Source organism: Microcaecilia unicolor, chromosome 4 (genome assembly GCF_901765095.1).
Source record: "Microcaecilia unicolor chromosome 4, aMicUni1.1, whole genome shotgun sequence".
Classification (NCBI taxonomy): Eukaryota; Metazoa; Chordata; class Amphibia; order Gymnophiona; family Siphonopidae; genus Microcaecilia; species Microcaecilia unicolor.
Window position 1 is genome coordinate 182756773 of NC_044034.1, and position 20450 is coordinate 182777222.

Sequence of the window (20450 nt, forward strand, 5' to 3'; positions counted from 1 at the left end):
AGCTAGGGTCCATTGAGCAGATCTCATGTGAAGACGAGCCATGGGAGTCACATGAACTGTGGAGGCCATAAGACCCAGAAGTCTCAACATCTGCCGAGCTGTGACCTGCTGAGACGCTCTGGTCTGCGAAGTCAGGGCCAGGAGATTGGTGGCCCTCGCTTCGGGAAGGTAGGCCTGAGCCGTCTGGGCATTCAGCAGAGCTCCTATGAATTCCAGAGACTGTGTTGGCTGGAGATGGGACTTTGGGTAATTTATCACAAACCCCAGCAGCTCCAGAAGTCGAGTAGTGCACTGCATAGACCGGAGGGCTCCCGCCTCCGAGGTGTTCTTGACCAGCCAATCGTCGAGATATGGGAACACGTGCACTCCTAGCTTGCGTAGGTAGGCCGCTACCACCACGAGGCACTTGGTAAACACTCGTGGAGCAGAGGCGAGCCCAAAGGGCAGCACACAATACTGAAAGTGCCGTGCGCCCAGGCGGAATCTGAGATACTGTCTGTGAGCTGGCAGTATCGGTATGTGAGTATATGCGTCCTTTAAATCCAGGGAACATAGCCAGTCGTTTTTCTGAATCATTGGCAGAAGGGTGCCCAAGGAAGCATCCTGAACTTTTCTTTGACCAGGAATTTGTTCAGGCCTCTCAGGTCTAGGATGGGACGCATCCCCCCTGTTTTCTTTTCCACAAGGAAGTACCTGGAATAGAATCCCTGCCCTTCCTGCCCGGGTGGTACGGGCTCGACCGCATTGGCGCTGAGAAGGGCGGAGAGTTCCTCTGCAAGTACCTGCTTGTGATGGGAGCTGAAAGATTGAGCTCCCGGAGGACAATTTGGAGGCAGGGAGGCCAAATTCAGGGCGTATCCGCACCGCACTATTTGGAGAACCCACTGGTCGGAGGTTATGAGAGGCCACCTTTGGTGAAAAAAACTTAACCTCCCCCCGACCGGCAGATCGTCCGGTACGGACACTTTGAGGGCGGCTATGTTCCCGAGGATCCAGTCAAAAGCCCGTCCCCGGCTTTTGCTGTGGAGGCGCAGGGGGCTGCTTAGGCGCACGCTGTTGACGAGAACGAGCGCACTGGGGCTGTCCCTGTGCCTGGCGAGGCCTTCGGGCCGGCTGGTTGTACCTACGCTTTGCAAAAGAATAGGGCGCAGCCTGCCGGGCCCGGGAAAAACGTCCACCTGCTGAGGTGGATGCTGAAGGCGCCCGGTGGGAGAGCTTGTCGAGGGCGGTTTCCCGCTGATGCAGTTGGTCCACCAGCTGCTCGACCTTCTCACCAAAAATGTTATCCCCCCGGCAAGGGACGTCGGCCAGTCTCTGCTGGGTGCGGTTGTCCAGGTCAGAGGCACGCAGCCATGAGAGCCTGCGCATCACTATACCTTGGGCCGCAGCACGAGATGCCACGTCACAGGTGTCATAGATACCCCTGGACAGGAACTTTCTGCACGCCTTCAGCTGCCTGACCACCTCCTGATAAGGCCTGGACTGCTCCGGCGGGAGCTTATCGACCAGGTCCGCCAGTTGTTGCACATTAGTCCGCATGTGGATGCTCATATAGAGCAGGTATGACTGGATGCGGGTCACGAGCATGGAGGATTGGTAGGCCTTCCTCCCAAACGAGTCCAGAGTGCGAGACTCCCGCCCCGGGGGCGCCGAGGCGGTATCCCTCGAACTCCGTGCCCTCTTGAGAGCAGAATCCACGACCGCCGAGTCATGGGGCAGTTGGGGCCGCATTAACTCTGGGTCAGAGTGGATCCTGTACTGGGACTCTGCTTTCTTGGGAATGGTGGGGTTAGTTAACGGTCGCACCCAGTTCCGAAGCAGTGTCTCCTTGAGGACATTGTGCAGCGGCACCGTGGAGGACTCTCTAGGTGGTGATGGATAGTCGAGGACCTCGAGCATCTCGGCCCTCGGCTCTTCCACAGAGACCACGGGAAAGGGAATGCTAATAGACATATCCCGCACAAAGGAGGCAAAGGAGAGACTCTCAGGAGGTGAGAGCTTCCTCTCCGGTGAAGGCGTGGGGTCCGAGGGAAGGCCCGTAGACTCCTCTGAGGAGAAATATCTAGGGTCCTCCTCTTCCCCCCACGAGGCCTCATCCTCGGTATCGGACATAAGCTCATGTAGCTGAGTCCTGAACCGGGCCCGGCTCGACGTCGAGGCACCGAGGTCTCGGTGTCGTCGAGCGGTGGACTCCCGCGTCGGCGGGGACGGAGCTCCCTCCATCGACGTCGACGGGGACTCCACCTGCGTGGCGGTCGAGACCGGCGCCGCAAGCGGCGGCGGTGTCGACGGCCCCGGCGCCGGGCTAGAGCTCGCCGGCGCCACAGACATCGGCCCCCCGGCGCCGGCACAGCCTGGCGCATCAGCCCTTCCAGGATCCCCGGAAGGATGGCTCTGAGGCACTCGTCCAGGCCCGCTGCCGGGAAAGGCGGTGGGGCCGGTAGGGGTGTCGGTGCCAGAAGCTGATGGGGGCCAGGAGACGGCACCGAGGTGCCGGAACCCTGACGCGTCGGTACCTCCACAACCGACGGGGACCTCTCCTCTCGGCGATGACGCTTCGGCGTCGCCTCCTCTCCGATGTCCGGATGCACCGAGGGCGACCGGTGACGACGCTTCTTGTCCTTCTTTCGATGCGCGTCACCGGCGCCGGGAGGTATGGAGGAGGAGGAGGACGATCCCCCTCGGTCTCGAGGAGCCGGGTCAGACAGGGTTCGGTCCCGTGGACCACGGGCTGAGGGAGTGACCGGGGCCGACTGCCCACGCGGCCGCTCACCTCCACCCTCGCCGGCGGACCGGCGGGCCGACGGGACCTGTTCTCCTGGGGTCGATGCCATCGGTGCCGATGTCTCGGGCATCGATACCGGTACCGAAGGACCGGGCGTCGATACCGATGCCGTCGAGGTCGACGTCGAGGGGCCGGCGCAAGTTCCAAAAAGACGGTCCCGCAGAACTTGCCTCGCAACTTGAGTCCGTTTCCGGAGACCGAGACACAGGGAACACGACTTGATATTGTGCTCCGGCCCGAGGCACTGGAGGCACCAAGCGTGGGTGTCGGTCTGCGAGATCGGCCGGCCGCAGCGACCACACTTTTTAAATCCACTCGGGACCTTCGAGGACATCGACGGAAAAATCGCGTCGGCGAAGTCAAAGTCGTCAATGGTGGCGAAAATCACACCTCGAAAAAAGAAAACGACCGTGCGGCCACTAGGCCGCAACGCGGCGTCCCCGCTGGAAGCGAGGGAAAAAGGGAGCGCGTGCTCCACACGCTCAGGTTTTTTTTTTTTTTTTTTTTGAAAAAGAAAAAGGAAACCGGCGGTAACCAAAACTAAATAGAAAAAACAACGATCCGCGTAAACGCGATCGACTTTCCGGCGGCTGAAAGCAGAGAGCGCGGCAAAGCACGACTCTCTCCAGACGCGGAAAAAAAGGAACTGGCGGGAGCGGTCGCGCACGGGCGGGAAGACGGCCGCGCATGCGCGGTGGGCGTGCCCTGCGTGCCGACCGTCCCGCGAAGCCTTTTCCGGTTGGTGGGGGCTGCCGCGGACGTCACCCAGTCGTGAGAACAAGCAGCCTGCTTGTCCTCGGAGAATGCCAGGTTCCACATTAGGAGTCACCAACCAGGAAAGGGCTCTAGGTGTCATTGTTGATGATATGTTGAAACCTTCTGTTCAGTGTGCTGCGGCTGCTAAGAAAGCAAATAGAATAGTAGGTATTATTAGGAAAGGAATGGATAATAAAAATGAACACATTATAATGCCTCTGTATCGCTCCTTAGTGCGACCGCACCTCGAATATTGTGTTCAATTCTGATCACCGCATCTCAAAAAAAGATACATTAGAAAAGGTACAGAGAAGGGTGACGAAAATGATAAAGGGGATGGGACAACTTCCCTATGAGGAAAGGCTGAAGCAGCTAGGGCTCTTCAGCTTGGAGAAAAGACAGCTGAGGGGAAATATGATAGAGGTCTATAAAATAATGAGTGGAATGTAATGGGTAGACGTGAATCGCTTGTTTACTCTTTCCAAAAATACTAGGACTAGGGAGCACGTGATGAAGCTACAAAGTGGTAAATTTAAAACGAATCGAAGAATTCGTTGCCAGGGAATGTAGTAAAAGCAGTTAGCTTAGCGGGGTTTTAAAAAGGTTTGGATGGCTTCCTACAGGAAAAGTCCATAGACCATTATTAAAATGGACTTGGGTAACATCCACTGCTATTTCTAGGATAAGCAGCATAAAATATATTGTACTGTTCTGGGATCTTGCCAGGTACTTGTGACCTGGATTGGCCACTGTTGGAAACAGGATGCTGGGCTTGATGGACCTTCAGTCTGCCCTAGTATGGCAATATGTATGTACTTAAGTACTTTAGGATGGCTAAAATCCTATCTAAATATTCACTTCCACTAGAGACGTCCACTGCTCAAAAATCATCTATGTACTTAGAGTTTTCCTGAGATATGGGCTGCACTAATTCTAGGTAATTACTGTCAGTTATAAAAAGAAATAGCAGCCTTTTTTGAGAAATTTCAGCTCTTGAAACAGTTAAGCTATCAAAACGTCAGAGCAAATTCAGGCATGGGGAACTGCTGTGAGTTTACGGTCCCATAATGCAGAAGTATCTCTAAGCTAAGTACTGCATAGAGAGATAAATTAACTGAGTACTGGAACATTGTTTGCACTTCTTTAGCTGTTTGGTGGCGTCTGAATTACGTAGTTGAGCATATTGAGTGAGTTAAGCATGATACACACTGGACACTTTAATATAGGAGTATGCAAATGACTGGAATAGGCTCTTAACACCACTTACGCATCTAATCATATTAATTGTGACATGAGGCTGCTGCTTGCATGGTATGTCTGATATGAACCACATTATTCTGAGGCTTCTTCATTTCTTAAATATATTTTGGTATATTTTGAGATGACTTGTCCCACATATTCTAGTTTTTGTAGTAGTGTCAGCTATTCAAAAAGCCAGATATCATAGGAATGTCATTCCAAACCTTAGAACTATTCCTTTTTAAAAGCTGCAATTCTTGCTTCTAGTTTGTACCTCTATCAGCCTTTCCGAACTCTTCATTCCTATAGTCAGGACCTATTTGAGATTTCTTCATTTCATCTTATCAGACTTGAAGTTAATAGGAAATCTCTGTTTCAAATTGTAGGTCCTAAACTTTGGAGTGACCATCCTATAACCCTTCGTAAAAGCACTTCTCTTGTTCAATTCAAGAAAGATCTTAACCATTATTTCATTAGGCGATTCTACTCAGTATATATTGCTGTGTTTAGGAGGAAATCGAATATAGGGGTTTTTTGTTTTTTTTTTAAGTGAATGGTATTAGATTGGACAATCTATTTTTTATATGCGTTTTAAGGTGTGTTTTTTTTCCAAAAATGTATTCTAAGTCAATGTAATGTTGATTGTGTTTATTTTTATTAATTATGGATGGTAAGGGATAGACAGATAAATTATCTATATGACTGGCCATTTGACCAGTCCAGAATCTCTCATGCAATGTTAACACCTAAAGGATAATTTAAAATGTATTTCTGAGCATAAAAAATGCGGAAGTGGACTTTTATAAGACTGCCCATGATATCAGATGGGGCAGTGGGCAGGGCTTGATCTGCCAGCTCATGATTTTGGGCGCTAACGCAATTTATGATGCATCAATGCAAGTTGTGTTATGGTACTTGCATAGTAATGAGATGCAAAATATGCAAATTTGTGTTTACCACTTAACCCACAGCAACTTAAATATTACCATGGTATTTTTGGTCAAATAGCATTGGGACTGTTTTAAGTCACATTAAGGACCAAATAATGTGACTTAAGGCCCTAACTCTGCTTGCTGAATTCCCCCCTAAACATTACTGAGTGCCTCACTAATATATTTCAACTTATCTGAAGATGGGCTGTTGATATCTTCTGAGAGAATCCATAAATGGGATATCAAAGGAAAAAGCTCCAGTCTGACCACTGCCAAACTGTTATATAAAAGTGTGCTAATTTACCTGTAGATCGTATAAATTGCAAGGACCGCATTCCTGCGTACATAGCTGTGGCGATGTTCCAGGCAGGCACGGATAGCTGGCATTAGAGGTTCCAAAAGCTCAGGTTCTTTTAATTTACACAGAAAGCGAAGGGTAGAGCCACGGATAAATTCATTTGGGTGCTGAAGATCCTAAATAAATTCAAATAACCATATGAGATCTGAACACTAACTGCGGCAAAAAGCACAACTGTAAATTGAACCCCAAAAGGTGAAACTCAGTGAAATTTGTACAGGGGAACATAAATGTAAAAAGAAGTGCTGATCCCAGTGAAAAAACCATCTTCAAAACACAGTCCATATATGACAATTTCTCACCAGTGAGTCCTGGGTCAAAAAGCTCTTCTAGGTCAGCTAGTTAGCTAGTAGATAAAGATGATAAGCAATCAGGTTATATTCCCCGATGTTTGAACAGCTCATAAATAGAACGCCTTCAGCCGCATAAGCCGCGGTTTATGCGGCTGAAGGCGTTCTATTTATGAGCTGTTCAAACATCGGGGAATATAACCTGATTGCTTATCATCTTTATCTACTAGCTAACTAGCTGACCTAGAAGAGCTTTTTGACCCCTGATGCAGGCGTTTGTACGCCGAAACACGGCCCGTGTCGGGTATTCATCATAAATAAAGGATTGCATTTTTCTCATTCCTGAAGGCCCAGTGTTTACTTTGTCTGTTTGTTTGGTTGCTTTTGTATGCTGTTTTCCCTCTTTTTTGTGACTCACCAGTGAGTCCTAACATTGATACAGTTTCTTAGCTGATTTTAATAGAATTATGGGTACCATATATACTCGAATATAAACTGAGATTTTGCCCCCCCCCCCCCCAAAAAAAAAGAGGCCCAAACATGGAGTTCTCAGTTTATATTCGAGTCTCTCCTCCACCTCCCGCTGCCCCCACAGTTACTGCAATTTCTTCTTCCATACCCCTTCCCCCTTACCTCGCAGTTACTAACATTTTATTGGCAGTTCCTTCCTACCTTCTTTGGCTGGCGCAAAGTAAGTTATGCGCTGGGCTGGTACAGGGCCTTGAGCATGTGCAGCACTGGCCCAGTACATAACTAACTGCACCGACCTTGCGCATATCTTATTTTTCCCACATCAGTCGAAGGAAGGTAGGAAGAAATTACCAGTAAAATGCTGGTAACCACAGGGGAGGGAGGGTGTAGGGATATGGAGGAAGAAAAGGCCCATACCATAATCAAGAACGCACAACCTATAACACGAGAGGCCAAATTGACCCTGTAACATTCTGGCAACAAATCTATAAGAACGAATGGACAGCACAAACAGACTCGAAACACTATCTCCTAGATTGGGACAACAGATGTAGAAGCACATTAGACAACATTGCACCACTACAAACAAGAACCTCACAAAGACACAACTCGATACCATGGTTTAACGAAGAACTAAAAAAACTAAAAACACAAGTTAGGAGGCTTGAACAAGCATGGAATAAAAAGAAAGATGAATATGCACTCAACACATGGAAACAAATGCAAAGAAAATACAAATATGCAATCAGACAAACCAAAAGATCATACTACAAAAGCAAAATAGGGCCAAACTACAAAGACACGCATAAACATTTCCAACTTGTGAACAAATTACTACATACCACACCGGTTACTACAACCAACACAGACACCCCATCAGCAGACAACCTTGCTAAATACTTCAATGAGAAAATTGTAAAGCTACAACTCATGATACCACTAAATACCACCGACCACGAAAAATTCATTGATTGTCTGGACCCAATCCCCGATGAATATCCAGCAGACCAAATCTGGACAAACTTCGCTATACTCACTGACGATATCATCACCCAAGCGATCAACGGGTTCGCCAAGTCCCACTGCAAACTGGAGATATGCCCCAATAACCTAATAAAATCCGCCCCTCAACGATTCATAACAGACCTCACGACGCACCTGAACTACATGTTACAACATGGACTCTTCCCAAAGGATAAAGGAAACATTCTACTTACCCCAATACCTAAGGATTCAAAGAAAAAAAACAAGTGACATAACCAACTACCGCCCGGTAGCATCTATCCCTCTGGCAATCAAACTAATGGAAAGTATGGTAACCAAGCAGCTTACCGATTACTTAAACAAATTCTCAATACTACATGAATCACAATCAGGATTTGATCCAACCACAGCATCAAAACAGTACTAATCACTCTTCTAACCAAATTCAAACAAGAAATTGCAACTGGCAACAGTGTACTTCGCCTACAATTTGACATGTCCAGCACGTTCGACATGGTAAGACATAAAATACTATTAAACATCCTAAAATACTTTGGGATTGGAGGAAACGTACTTAGTTGGTTCAAAGGCTTCCTAACCGCAAGAACATACCAAGTGATATCAAATTTGAATACATCAGCACCATGGAAACCAGAATGCGGAGTACCCCAAGGATCACCGCTTTCACTGACCCTTTTCAACCTAATGATGACACCTCTAGCCAAATCGCTATCCAACCAAGGCCTTAATCCCTACATCTACGCAGATGATGTGATGATCTACATCCCGTTCAAACATGATCCAATAGAAATCACAAATGAAATCAAACAGCCTCCAAATCATGAATTCATAGGCGGATGCATTTCAATTAAAACAACGCACAAAAAAACACAATGTCTCATCCTCTCATTACAACACAACACGAGCAAACCCACCACTATAAACACCCCAAACTATACCCTTCCTGTTTCAGATAGCCTGAAAATACTCGGAGTTACAATTGACCGAAATCTCAACACTAGAAAGCCATGCGAAAAATACAACAAAGAAAATGTTCCATTCAATGTCGAAACTCAAAAGAGTAAAACCTTTCTTACCAGGGGAAATATTCTGCAGCCTGGTACAATCAATGGTACTAAGCCACCTAGATTACTGCAATGCAATCTATGCCGGATGCAAAGAACAAATCATTAAGAAACTCCAAACTGCCCAAAACACAGCAACCAGACTCATATTTGGAAAAACGAAATACGAAAGCGCTAAACCCCTAAGAGAAAAACTACACTGGCTCCCACTTAAAGAATGTATTACGTTCAAAATCTGCACTCTGGTTCATAAAATCATTTACGGTGAGACCCCGGAAACTGCGATCGCCATTACGGAACAATGTAAGCCACACTGAGCCTGCAAATAGGAGGGAAAATGTGGGATACAAATGCAACAAATAAATAAATAAATGGCGGCACCCATGGAGCTGCAGGGTGTGTGGGTAGGTGACAAGTTACTATACACTCGTTTCCCCCTTTTTTTTTTTGGGGGGGGGGGGGGAACCGTTACCTCAGTTTATATTCAAATAGGTTTATATTCAAGTACATACAATAAGTTGTGGCAGCATGGCTATTTTTCACCTGCAATACAAAATTTTAATATACCAAAAGAAATGACAGATACAGTTTTGAGACCAACAATTAAAACCAAGGATTTACCAGCAAGGAAATATTCCAGTTCTTTGATCTCATTTATGAAGGTCCCTAACTAACCCTCAGTTATTTGTGTGAAGACATGCTAAATGGAGAAGTACCTTGTTTTGCTAACAGAACCTTCAAGAAATGTCACATTTCTCTTTGTACGAGGATGTGGGGGGGGGACGTATGCTCTTACCCGAGTCAGTGCTATATTCAAATACCAATTACACCTACTGATTTAATACTGAAGTCTATGTATTAAGGGACATAAGGTCTTGTATATATTGTAAGCACTCACATGTAGAACACAACAAAAATCTTTGAAAATGTAAATATACTGCCAAAAGAGTATAACTGTACTATATAATCTGGTGCATAAGTGCAGAAACAGCTTTATATTAAATTTACCAAAATAATTACTCTCTTTACAATTTAGTCACGTTTGGCTGCTATGTGACCTCCGTCTCCTTAGGGAGTTACTGGTGGAGCACAGAACCCTTAATATGGATGTGCAGGCATTCACAGAATATGTAGAAAGGATATAATACCTCCTGCTGTCCAAATATCACAATCACCTGCATCATAGACTCATTACTGAATATTCTGCCAAATGTTAGCTTTGTATTGATATCTAAATGTTTTGTACTTTGCCTGAGAAAGTTAAATGAAAATTAACTGGTCGCCGCATCTCAAGAAAGGTCGCCGCATCTCAAGAAAGATATAGTAGAATTGGAAAAGGTGCAGCGAAGGGCGACTAAAATGATAGCGGGGATGGGACGACTTCCCTATGAAGAAAGACTAAGGAGGCTAGGGCTATTCAGCTTGGAGAAGAGACGGCTGAGGGGAGACAGAGGTATATAAAATAATGAGTGGAGTGGAACAGGTGGATGTGAAGCGTCTGTTCACGCTTTCCAAAAATACTAGGACTAGGGGGCATGCGATTAAACTACAGTGTAGTAAATTTACAAATCGGAGAAAATTGTTCTTCACCCAACGCGTAATTAAACTCTGGAATTCATTGCCGGAAAATGTGGTGAAGGCGGTTAGCTTAGCAGAGTTTAAAAAGGGGTTGGACGGTTTCCTAAAGGACAAGTCCATAAACTGCTACTAAACGGACTTGGAAAAATCCAAAATTCCAGGAATAACATGTATAGAATGTTTGTACGTTTAGGAAGCTTGCCAGGTGCCCTTGGCCTGGATTGGCCGCTGTCGTGGACAAGATGCTGGGCTTGATGGACCCTTGGTCTTTTCCCAGTATGGCATTACTTATGTACTTATTTCTATAGTGCTACTAGACATACGCAGCACTGTACACATTATTAACAGACTAGTGGAACCATGCCCATTTCCTGAACAATGAACCCTAGGTAGGCTGTCCTGTAAGCTTTTTTTTCTCTCTTCCCTGCCCTCCCCTCCATGTCCACCGATTCTTCCCTCCCCTCCCCTCCATGTCCAGCGATTCTCCTCTTCCCTGCCCTCCCATCCGTGTCCCGCGATTCTCTCCTCTACTGTCCTCCCATCCCATCCATGTCCATCAATTTTCCTCTGTCCTGCCCTCCCCTTCCTCCCTCCCCTTGATGTACTGCGATTCTCTCCTCCCCTCGATTTGTACCTGAACGTTCTGTGGCTGGCTGGCGCTGGCTTCCGTTCCGTTCGTAACATCCCTCCTGACGTCAGCTCGCCTCCAGCGTTCCCTTCCGTCTCATTGTTCCGCCCTCTGATGTCATTACTTTTTGACGCGAGGGCGGGGCAATGAGTGGGAATGGATGTTACGAACCCAGGCATCCAGACGTAGAACGTTGGAGGTGCAAATTATTATATAGGATATATGGGGGGGTCCCATGATGCAACGCGGCTGATCGGATGCTCAAGATACGGCTCCGTCCCCGATCCCTCTTAAACTGCTAAATTCGCCCGCAAATTCTCTTTAAAACGGACACCAACCGGCAGTTTAATGTTGTGAAAGATCGCTGCTGCGCACCGAACTCCGAGAGGTGGGACAGAGAGGCTGGAAGCAGGGTTTGCCCGCGAAGTAGCGGCGGCCTGAAAAGACTATGGCGGCGGTGCAGGAGACCGCGGGGGAGGACAGCCCGCCGAAAGATGCATTCAAGGAGCTGATCCAGCAGGTTACTGCCATTCTAGAGGAGAAACTATCTAAGTTTCAATCCTCCGTGGAGCAGATCAGGGAAGCGGTGGAGAGGCAGGGAGCCAGACTGCAGCAGGCTAAGGAGCAGATCTCCAGGCAGGAGGACAGAGCGGAGGTGGCGGACACGAGGCTGGTGACTCTGGAACAAAAGTGTGGCAAGTTAGAGCAGCAGCTTGACGATCTCGAGAATAGGAGGAACAACGTGAGGATCGTGGGTCTCCCAGAAACCGTGAAAGATAAAGATCTCTGGCATCTCATGGAGTCGTGGATTCCAGAAAAACTGGGCATTCAGGGCCCTGAGAAGGTAATGAAAATAGAAAGAATCCATAGACTGGGGCAGCTGAGAGGGAGAAAAACGGCCACGGACAGTCATTGCTAGAATACTCAATTATGCTGACAAGAAGAAGCTCTTGCAAGAGTTTAGGAAGAAAAAAGAGCTTGAGTACAAGGGCAATAGACTTTTGCTGTTCCAGGATTATTCGGCTGCTGTTTCGGAACAGCAAAGAAAGATGGGGCAGCATTGTAAGAGACTTTTTGAAAAAGGAGTGAAGTTTGCAATGCTTTTCCCTGCAAAGGTCCGGATCTATCAAGGAAATACGGCGATATTTTTTACAGACCCGAAGGAACTGGCGTCCTATGTGAAGCGTCTGCAGAATTGAGCCCGCGAGAGGGGGCTGCAATGGGCTAACTGGCCCTGGCTAGCAGGCGATGCCTTAGAAGTTTTTGATATTTTGACAGTTTAACCCAAGAGCAGAGGTCAGAGAGGTGTACTTTGGCAGACAAGAACACACGAACAGCGTGGAGATGACGAGCACGAGGCGCTTGTTAAGGGCGGACAGATCCAGATCTGAGCTCAGTCAGCAACTTTATTCTGGGAGAAAGGCAGCTGGAAATAGTGAACCAGAATGAAGTGTGCATGCACTGAGTGGCCCAGAACTGTCAGAAGCAAAGCGGTTATATGCCATATAGTGGTTTGTGGCCTGCACACCTCTCATATTCTGCTTCATGTTTATGTTCATATGTGGTTTGGTGACTTTATGTGTATGTTGCTGTTTGTAGAGATGCTACTGGTGTGGGGTACATGCATTTAAGTCTATTTGTTTGAGCGCAGATGACATCCGAGGAGGTTGAGGATGTCGCGTTAGATACTAGACAGGGTGGTGCAGAGTACATTAGAGAGTCTCTCGCTTCATAAGGGGGAATGGGGACTTAAAGGGGCCAGAAGGTTGGTGTTAATGGGGGAGTGAATGAGGTATTGCAAATACGAGTACGGAAGGGGGAATGTAGCAGGGGAAACTTGAGTGGGGGGGAGGGGAAGGTTGGAGGGGGGTTGCCTTTACGGGAGGGAAGGAGGAAGGTAGTTGGGAAGGGGGGAGGGCCTGCCCACTGTCGGGGAAAAAGGGATTATATTTGCGTTCTCTGTGGGAAATGCCCTGGGGGGTTTGGCTGGGAGACCCCTTAGGGGAAGCTATTGCGATGTGGCTTTTGGTGGACACATGTGGAGGGTAGTTTCACATGGCTGACCTGAAAGTTGTATCATTAAATGTAGATGGAGTGCACTCACCAATTAAAAGATTTAAGGTGCTACAGATACTGCGAAAACAAGCAGACGTAGCGTTGTTACAAGAAACCCATTTGAGTAATGGGGAACATGCTACGCTATGGAGGGATTGGATGGGGGAAGTGTACTATGCCTCTTATAATAGTAGGCAGAGGGGGGGTGGCAATATTGATAAAAAAAGAACATGGCGTTCGAACTGCACAGAAAGTATCAAGATCCAGAGGGTCGATATGTGATAGTAGCAGGACTTCTGCAGGGGAAAAAGGTGGCCCTTTGTAGTTTATATGCGCCTAATATATACTCACACAGGTTCTTCTCTTTGCTGATCTCTAAACTCATAACTTTTGAAGACTATCCATTTATCTTGGGGGGTGACTTCAACATCACTAGCAATCCACTTATAGATTGTAAACCACCAAAGACAGCGGGTAAAGACCATGAGGGGAAGGGTGTGCATCTCATGGTTACCGAACTGGAAGTCATAGATATATGGAGAATGCTTCACTTAGAGGAACAGGAGTATACATTCTTTTCCCACCCATACGGGGTCCATGCACGCCTTGATTATGTGCTCTTGAGCCATTCCTTGGTAAGACTGGCAAACCGGGCGGAAATCAGAGAATTGGTCATATCCGATCATGCTTTAGTACGAGTTCAACTCAGATGGGGCGAGAAGTCAGGGACAAATAGGTGGCGTATGAACCCCACTCTATACCAAGATCAAAATTTCTGTAAGTATCTAAAGCAAGCATGGGCGGACTATATAGAGGAGAATAAGGATCAACCAGTTAACGAGAGAATTTTCTGGGAAGCAGCGAAGGCAATGGTGCGTGGTAAAATAATGGCACACACCGCGGCTATTACTAAGCAACAGGAAAGGGAGCTTCAAACTTTTATGGTAAAATTGAAGGGAGCGAGGAGAGATCTTGTGCTTTCCCCATCTGAGGCACACAGAAAAGTGCATATGGAGGTTAGGAAACAAGCGCAAGCAGTGCTGCAGGCAAGGGCGTTATATGATGATCGGCTTTATAAATACCTTATGCACAGATGGGGCAACAAAACTGGAAAATTATTAGCGTCCATGGTCAGGCAAAGATCTGGAAAGAGTTACATTAGTAAAATAAAAAAAATGAGCGAGGTGTAGCTCAGTCGGGGCGAGAAGAGATCCAGAAGGAGTTTGTTAATTTCTACTCCGCTCTGTACGCGAAAGGAAAATTCCCGGAACAAAGGTATGAGAAGTTCTTTGAAGGGCTTCAATTGCCAATTTTGACGGAGGACCAAGTGGCAGGTTTGAATGGCCCAATTCAGGGGAAGGAAGTGCAGAGGGTTATAAAACAGCTAAAACTAGCCAAAGCTCCTGGACCAGATGGGCTGGGGACGGAGTTTTGTAAGGTCCTGCAGAATGAGGTTGTACCATCGTTTGTGGCCATGTGTGAGGAGGTACGTGCTTCAAGGAACATGGGTACTACGTTGAACTATGTATACATTACAGTACTGCTAAAACCGGGCAAGGATGCAGAGTTGGTGGGCTCATACCGTCCTATTTCTCTGTTAAACCAAGACATTAAGATTCTGGCAGCAGTATTGGTGGCATGGTTGGGAGAGGTGGTGCCGTATTTGGTTCATAGTGACCAGGTGGGTTTTGTGAAGGGATGGTATGCCTCTGCCAATGTTTTGAAGGTTAGTCGAATGTTGTTGGAGGGTAGCAAAGAAGCCGGGAACAAGATACTGGCCAGCCTGGATGCTGAAAAAGCATTCGGCAAAGTCATTTGGGATTATTTGTTCTGGGTACTCAGAAAGTTTGGGATTGAGGGTGAGTTCTTGGACTGGGTTTGGGCTCTATACAGCAATCCCACTGCCCAAATTATGATCAATGACATGTTAACACCAATAGTACGCCTCGGGGGTGGCACTAGACAGGGTTGTCCGTTGTCCCCTCTCCTGTTTATTCTTACTCTTGAACCGCTGGCGGCTAAAATTAGACAAGAGCCCAATTTGACCGGCGTGCGAGTGGGAGGAAAGGAATATCGAATAAACATGTTTGCAGATGATATGTTGTTATTCATTGATAAGGCATCGGCTGGAATATTCAGAGCAATGGAGATTATTCAGGAGTTTGGAGAGTTTGTAGGTTTAAGTATTAATTTTGGGAAGTCTGAGGCTCTGCCGATCAGCAATCCTTGTAAGTGTACAGGGTCCCTGGATTTTCCCCTGGCATGGGCTAAGGAGGGGATTAAATACTTGGGGATTTACCTAAGTGCGAATGTGTCCTGGGTGTACAAGAAAAATGTGATGGAGAGACTGGATGCCATTAAGAAGCTGTGCGGGAAATGGAAAGATTTGCCAGTCAGTTTTATGGGGCGAGCGGCCTTAACAAAAATGGTGCTTCTCCCCAAGGTTCTTTATCCACTCCAGATGGTGACGCTATGGATCCACAAAACAGAGGAAACCCAGTATTGCAATATTGTTACATCATTTATATGGCATGTGAAGCGACCTAGAATTTCATTTACCAAACTGGCGATGGATAAAGCGCAGGGGGGACCCGGTTGCCAGATGTTAGGGCCTATAATGTGGCAGCTTTAATGCGCTGGTTGCATGAGTTGCAACCGGGAGCGGGGACCTTTACACCGGCTGATTTTTTGAGGAGCTGGTGTCACCCCATAGATCCGTTTGTGTTTATGGATGCGACCCGAACAGACAGATCCGGAGAGATTGGGAGGAATCCATACCTGATAGCATTGAGAAGGGCTTGGAAGTGGTGGAGAGTTGGGGGGGGGGGGGGGGGGGGGGAATGGATCCTTGACCAGTAACCCGGCCTTTCCAGTGGGAATAGGGGCATCTGTTTTTCGGGAGTGGAGATCGAAGGGGTGTAGGTACATAGGAGATTTGAGACGAGTGGGAGGGCAATCTTTCCTAGCGTTTGAACAGATCAGGCGCGCATGGAATATCCCCAGTTCCCAATTCTTTGCTTTTTTACAAGCCCGAGACTATGTGTTGTCCCTTGAGCAACGAAACAGGAAACTTGTGGTGTTTGGGAAACTAGACTCTGTGTTCTTGCAATTGCCATATACCTTGAATAAGTTGTCCCAGTGGCATCAACTAATCCGAGACAATAAGAAGGCCCCGCATCTACAACAGTTAGCGCACAAATTAAGTACTGATATAGGAGACACGGTATCAGTGGAGGACTTGGGAAGGGTATTTGGGGAGCTAAGCAGTCTTACACCGAATGTGGCACTGCAAGATATTCAGTTCCGTGTTCTACATAGAGTACATATTTCCAAGGCAAAAGGAAAAGCGATGGGGCTCTGGTCTGAAGACCTGTGTGTGAAATGTGGGGCGCATGTGGGTACACTGCTACATTAGTTTATGGAATGCCCAAAGCTGGCAGAGTTCTGGAGGGGAGCTCTAAAACAGATTGAACACACAGTGCAAAACGAGTTAGATTGGACATACTTGGTGACTTTTCTGGGCAGTTCGGCAGGCTTGAGAGAACAGGGGTTAACTGAGGCCCAGTGTAAGTTTATATTAGTAGCTACTATCTTGATTAAAAAATGTATTCTGATAACTTGGGTAGATAAGACGCCTCCTCTACTGACAATGTGGATGAGCCTGATGAGGGACATGGCCAGCTGGGTGTGGGAGACATTCAAGCTCAAGACATCTGTCAGAGTGGGGCCATACAGAGAAATATGGGGCAGAGTATTAGAAAATGCAATGGCGTTGTCAGATCCTTTACTTGCTGCAGGTAAAGGGTAGAATTGTGCCTTCCGATTGGTGAGTGTACCGGAGAGGAAGAAGGTGATCTTTGTTTGGAGCCTGGAAGGGCAGAGAATGAAATCTTAATGACAGTGTGGGGGGGGGGGGGGGGGGAATTGTAAGTTGTAATTTGAAAAAGTCATGGGTGTTTTTTTTTTTAGTACCATGCTGTAAATATAACACTGATCAGGGAGATAGAAACAACTGTAGATATTATTGCTGGCACTTGTGAGGAAACAGTGTGGTGCAGTGAAGGTGTTACTTGTTATGGTCTTTAATTGCATCTATGAATCAATAAAGATATTTTCAAAAACAAAAAGGATATATTCTCTGTCCCTACTGGGGTCACAATCTAAGATGTGTATGTTTTTCTTCATTTGTTTTTTTTTGTTTCTTATTTTTACCTAGGGCAATAAGAGGGTTGAATGACTTGCCCAGGATCACAAGGGAATCAAATCCAGATCCCCAGGGTCTCAGCTCACTGCATTAACCATTAGGCTACTCTTCCACTCCAAGCTGTTTTAATGGCAGAGTAACTGGTTAGGTAAAAATAACTTTGGACCTTCTCCTCTTCCATTTAGTAACAATCATGCACACCGAACACCAAAATGAGTGTCAAACATCTTAAAGGTGGCTGCATTTTATGTTTCTACAATGTGCTCTTCATGAAGCAAGTTAAAACCATTTTAGAGAGGCCCTTTCACTAAGGTGTGGTAAGCAGGTACTGGGTGAATCAGTCTTATCCCTCCCTCTGACCCTTCCCACAGGTATCCCCGGACAACCCCCCCCCCCCAACTCCCTAGCATCTAGCAACACCCTCCCTCTAAAAATAATCCCTGGTGGCATCCACCTGACCCCTCCCCCAAGTACCTCCAACCCCTCCCTCCATCATATTTTAAAAGGCAAGAGTGATGCCCACTTGCTCTTGCCTCACGCGCTGCCATCTTGCCTTATTTGGCAAACTGGCCCCACCCAGTGCACCCCAGGATACATCACGAGGGGCAGGGCACCATTTTTCAAGATAGTGGCACTGGAAGCAAGAGCAATTGGGCATTAGTCCTACCTTTTAAGGTACGACAGGTTCAGGTGAGTACCACTAGACACCAGGGAATATTTTTTTAAGTAGGGGGAGGAGGAAAGAGAGGGTGCCACTAGACAATGAAGGGGGGGGGGGGTTGAGTCACTGAGACAGGAATACCCTTGTGAGGGGTTTGTGGGGGGGGAGGAGGGTTCACAAGACACCAAGGATTTTTTTTTTTGAGTCAGGGAAACGAGGTCAGGTCAGGGGCTGATACTAATGCCAGCAGTTAGGCATTAGTTTGTTTTTAAAATATCACCCGTACTGTCAGTGCCTGAGCCAATCACTGCTCACACACCGACAGGAAGAATGACATTTTGCAATGAGCTGCAGATAACTGCCACAATTTTAATGAGACAGTAATCTGCATGCTCATTGCTTACAGCATGCTGCCTTAGTTTTTGAGCGAAATATTTGCTGTTGAGTCATGCGCTGAGCCGTCTCTAATGCAAAGCTTTTTGCATCAGCCCCTCTGGGTTTAAACTGCCCCAATCTGAAAAGCCGGATTACAGTAGGACATTGGAGGCTTTCGTCCCAGTGCAGTAATTATGTGTTCATCTCAAAGTAACACTTTAGCCAATGTAATAATGGTTTAAGCAGGCATTTTTCTAAATGATATTTACATCTTTAAGCAAGACACACTAAAAATAAACTATAGCTCACTTCTGGAACTGAATTGCTTCTGTAAATAAGACTTACCCTAGCTACACAGAGTTTAGGCACCTTAGTATCCTTCACAAACAAAAACCTGACCTTCCTGTCTTCAGTTCAGGTTAAATATTTCTGCTTTGACACAAACTGAAAATAGGCAACTGGCCTGCAACTCCTGTGTGCTTATCAAGTCAAAAGACCTGTAGCCTTTTCACTGCCTATGGACAAAGAAAAAAAAAATCTCCATAACTAACCTACATCACTAAAATAAAGAGATACTATTTGTTTACAATGTATTATATTGTGAATTTGCACCTTGACTAAGTGCCTTTGTGCAAACCTTTTACTCAGTTTGTCGAACACATTTACCTTTCTGTAGGCATCACATACTAGTATCATTTCCTGTAATAGACGGCCATCTGGAGTTGTTTTGGGAACAATCTCCCAAAAGACTAGCAGCAGTTTTTTGATGGTGTGATCTTGCAAAGGTAGAACAAAGCGAATAATGGTCATCAGAAGCGCAGGCAGCTTTTCACCATTCAAGATCATGATAATGACCTTCTTCAAGGCTTCTGTCTTTGACTTTACATCTCCCTTTTCTGTTGTGAACATAATGTCAGGTTAAGTCAGAAAAAAGCATCATAACTGGAATAAGGAAACAAAATTTATATCTAAGAGGACCAAAATGTTTGGATCATATACTGCAAGCTGATGAGGTTCTTTAGTTTATATCAATCTTTTTAATATAACCAAAACAACGAACATGCAATACCATTATCTTTTTCTCTTCCTCCTCCCCCTTTTTCTTTGCCTTAACAACCCCATAGCCAAATATTGTACAAAATATGTTATTCACATAAAAGGCATACCACACTTATTTATAAAACTCTTCTGTATCCTAACTGAAAATTTAGGAAAGATGTCTTGTTTCTAATAGCCTCCCACCCCTAAAACCAACAATGTTCTTTAATTCTCATACAAGCGGCCTGGTGTACATTCTTTTCATGCGAGAACCACAGATAAGAGAAAGACTGATAAACATGCCAGACTCAATTTATGAGCGACTCCAAGGGGTTTAACGTAGCAAAATCTACCAAACACACAGAAGACTGATAATTTATAAATGAACCTAAAATGTCTTCAGTCCCACACTCTCATAACCATCTAGTGATACAATTGTAAGCTGCAGCTCTTCTTTCTTACCTTTTGTGCACTGCTTTCTTTTTTGTTTTTATTTTTTTTAGACTTAGGGGTTCATTTTCGAAACAGGAAAACATCCAAAAACTGGCACAAAACGGCTGCCGGGCGTTTTTCTGTCCAAATTGTTATTTTTGAAATCTATTTTTAAGACATTTTTCTTTGCAATACATCCAAATAACAAGGGGCATGTCGTGGATGGGATTTGTTTGTTCAAAAAAACTTAAGACATTTTTCTGCCATAATGGAACAAAGCAAAAATGTTCATGGCTAAAAGTTAGATGTCATATCAAAATGCTCCTTTTAGCATACTAAAAAGCTTAAATGCCAACCAAAACCTTTTAGGAGTAAGGCAGTTTCTGAATGTTTAGCCCTGTAATATTTGACTTATTTTAGCTTAATTTTTCTCTATTTCACATTTCTTTGCTCTCGCCTACCCTCGCCTCCCAATCCCATTTCTTTCACCCCCTTCTGCCTATTCCACATCCTCCTCTTTCCCCCAATAATACAGGTTTGCCTACAGCAACCAGCCCAAGTTCTAGCCTACCAGTTTTA

The 20450-nt window shown here is 46.1% G+C and overlaps 1 protein-coding gene across 3 annotated transcripts in view; it reads right to left on the bottom strand.

The window, feature by feature from the left end:
* COPB1 (coatomer protein complex subunit beta 1) overlaps positions 1 to 20450 on the bottom strand; it is a 152273-nt gene that overhangs the window by 106959 nt on the left and 24864 nt on the right. For all 3 annotated transcript variants that reach the window (XM_030201038.1, XM_030201040.1, XM_030201039.1), the window contains exons 3-4: positions 19068 to 19297; positions 6017 to 6186 (exon numbers count right to left, since the gene is read on the bottom strand). In XM_030201038.1, coding sequence (XP_030056898.1) covers positions 6017 to 6186; positions 19068 to 19297 — 400 coding nt within the window. The remainder of the gene's footprint in view (positions 1 to 6016; positions 6187 to 19067; positions 19298 to 20450) is intronic.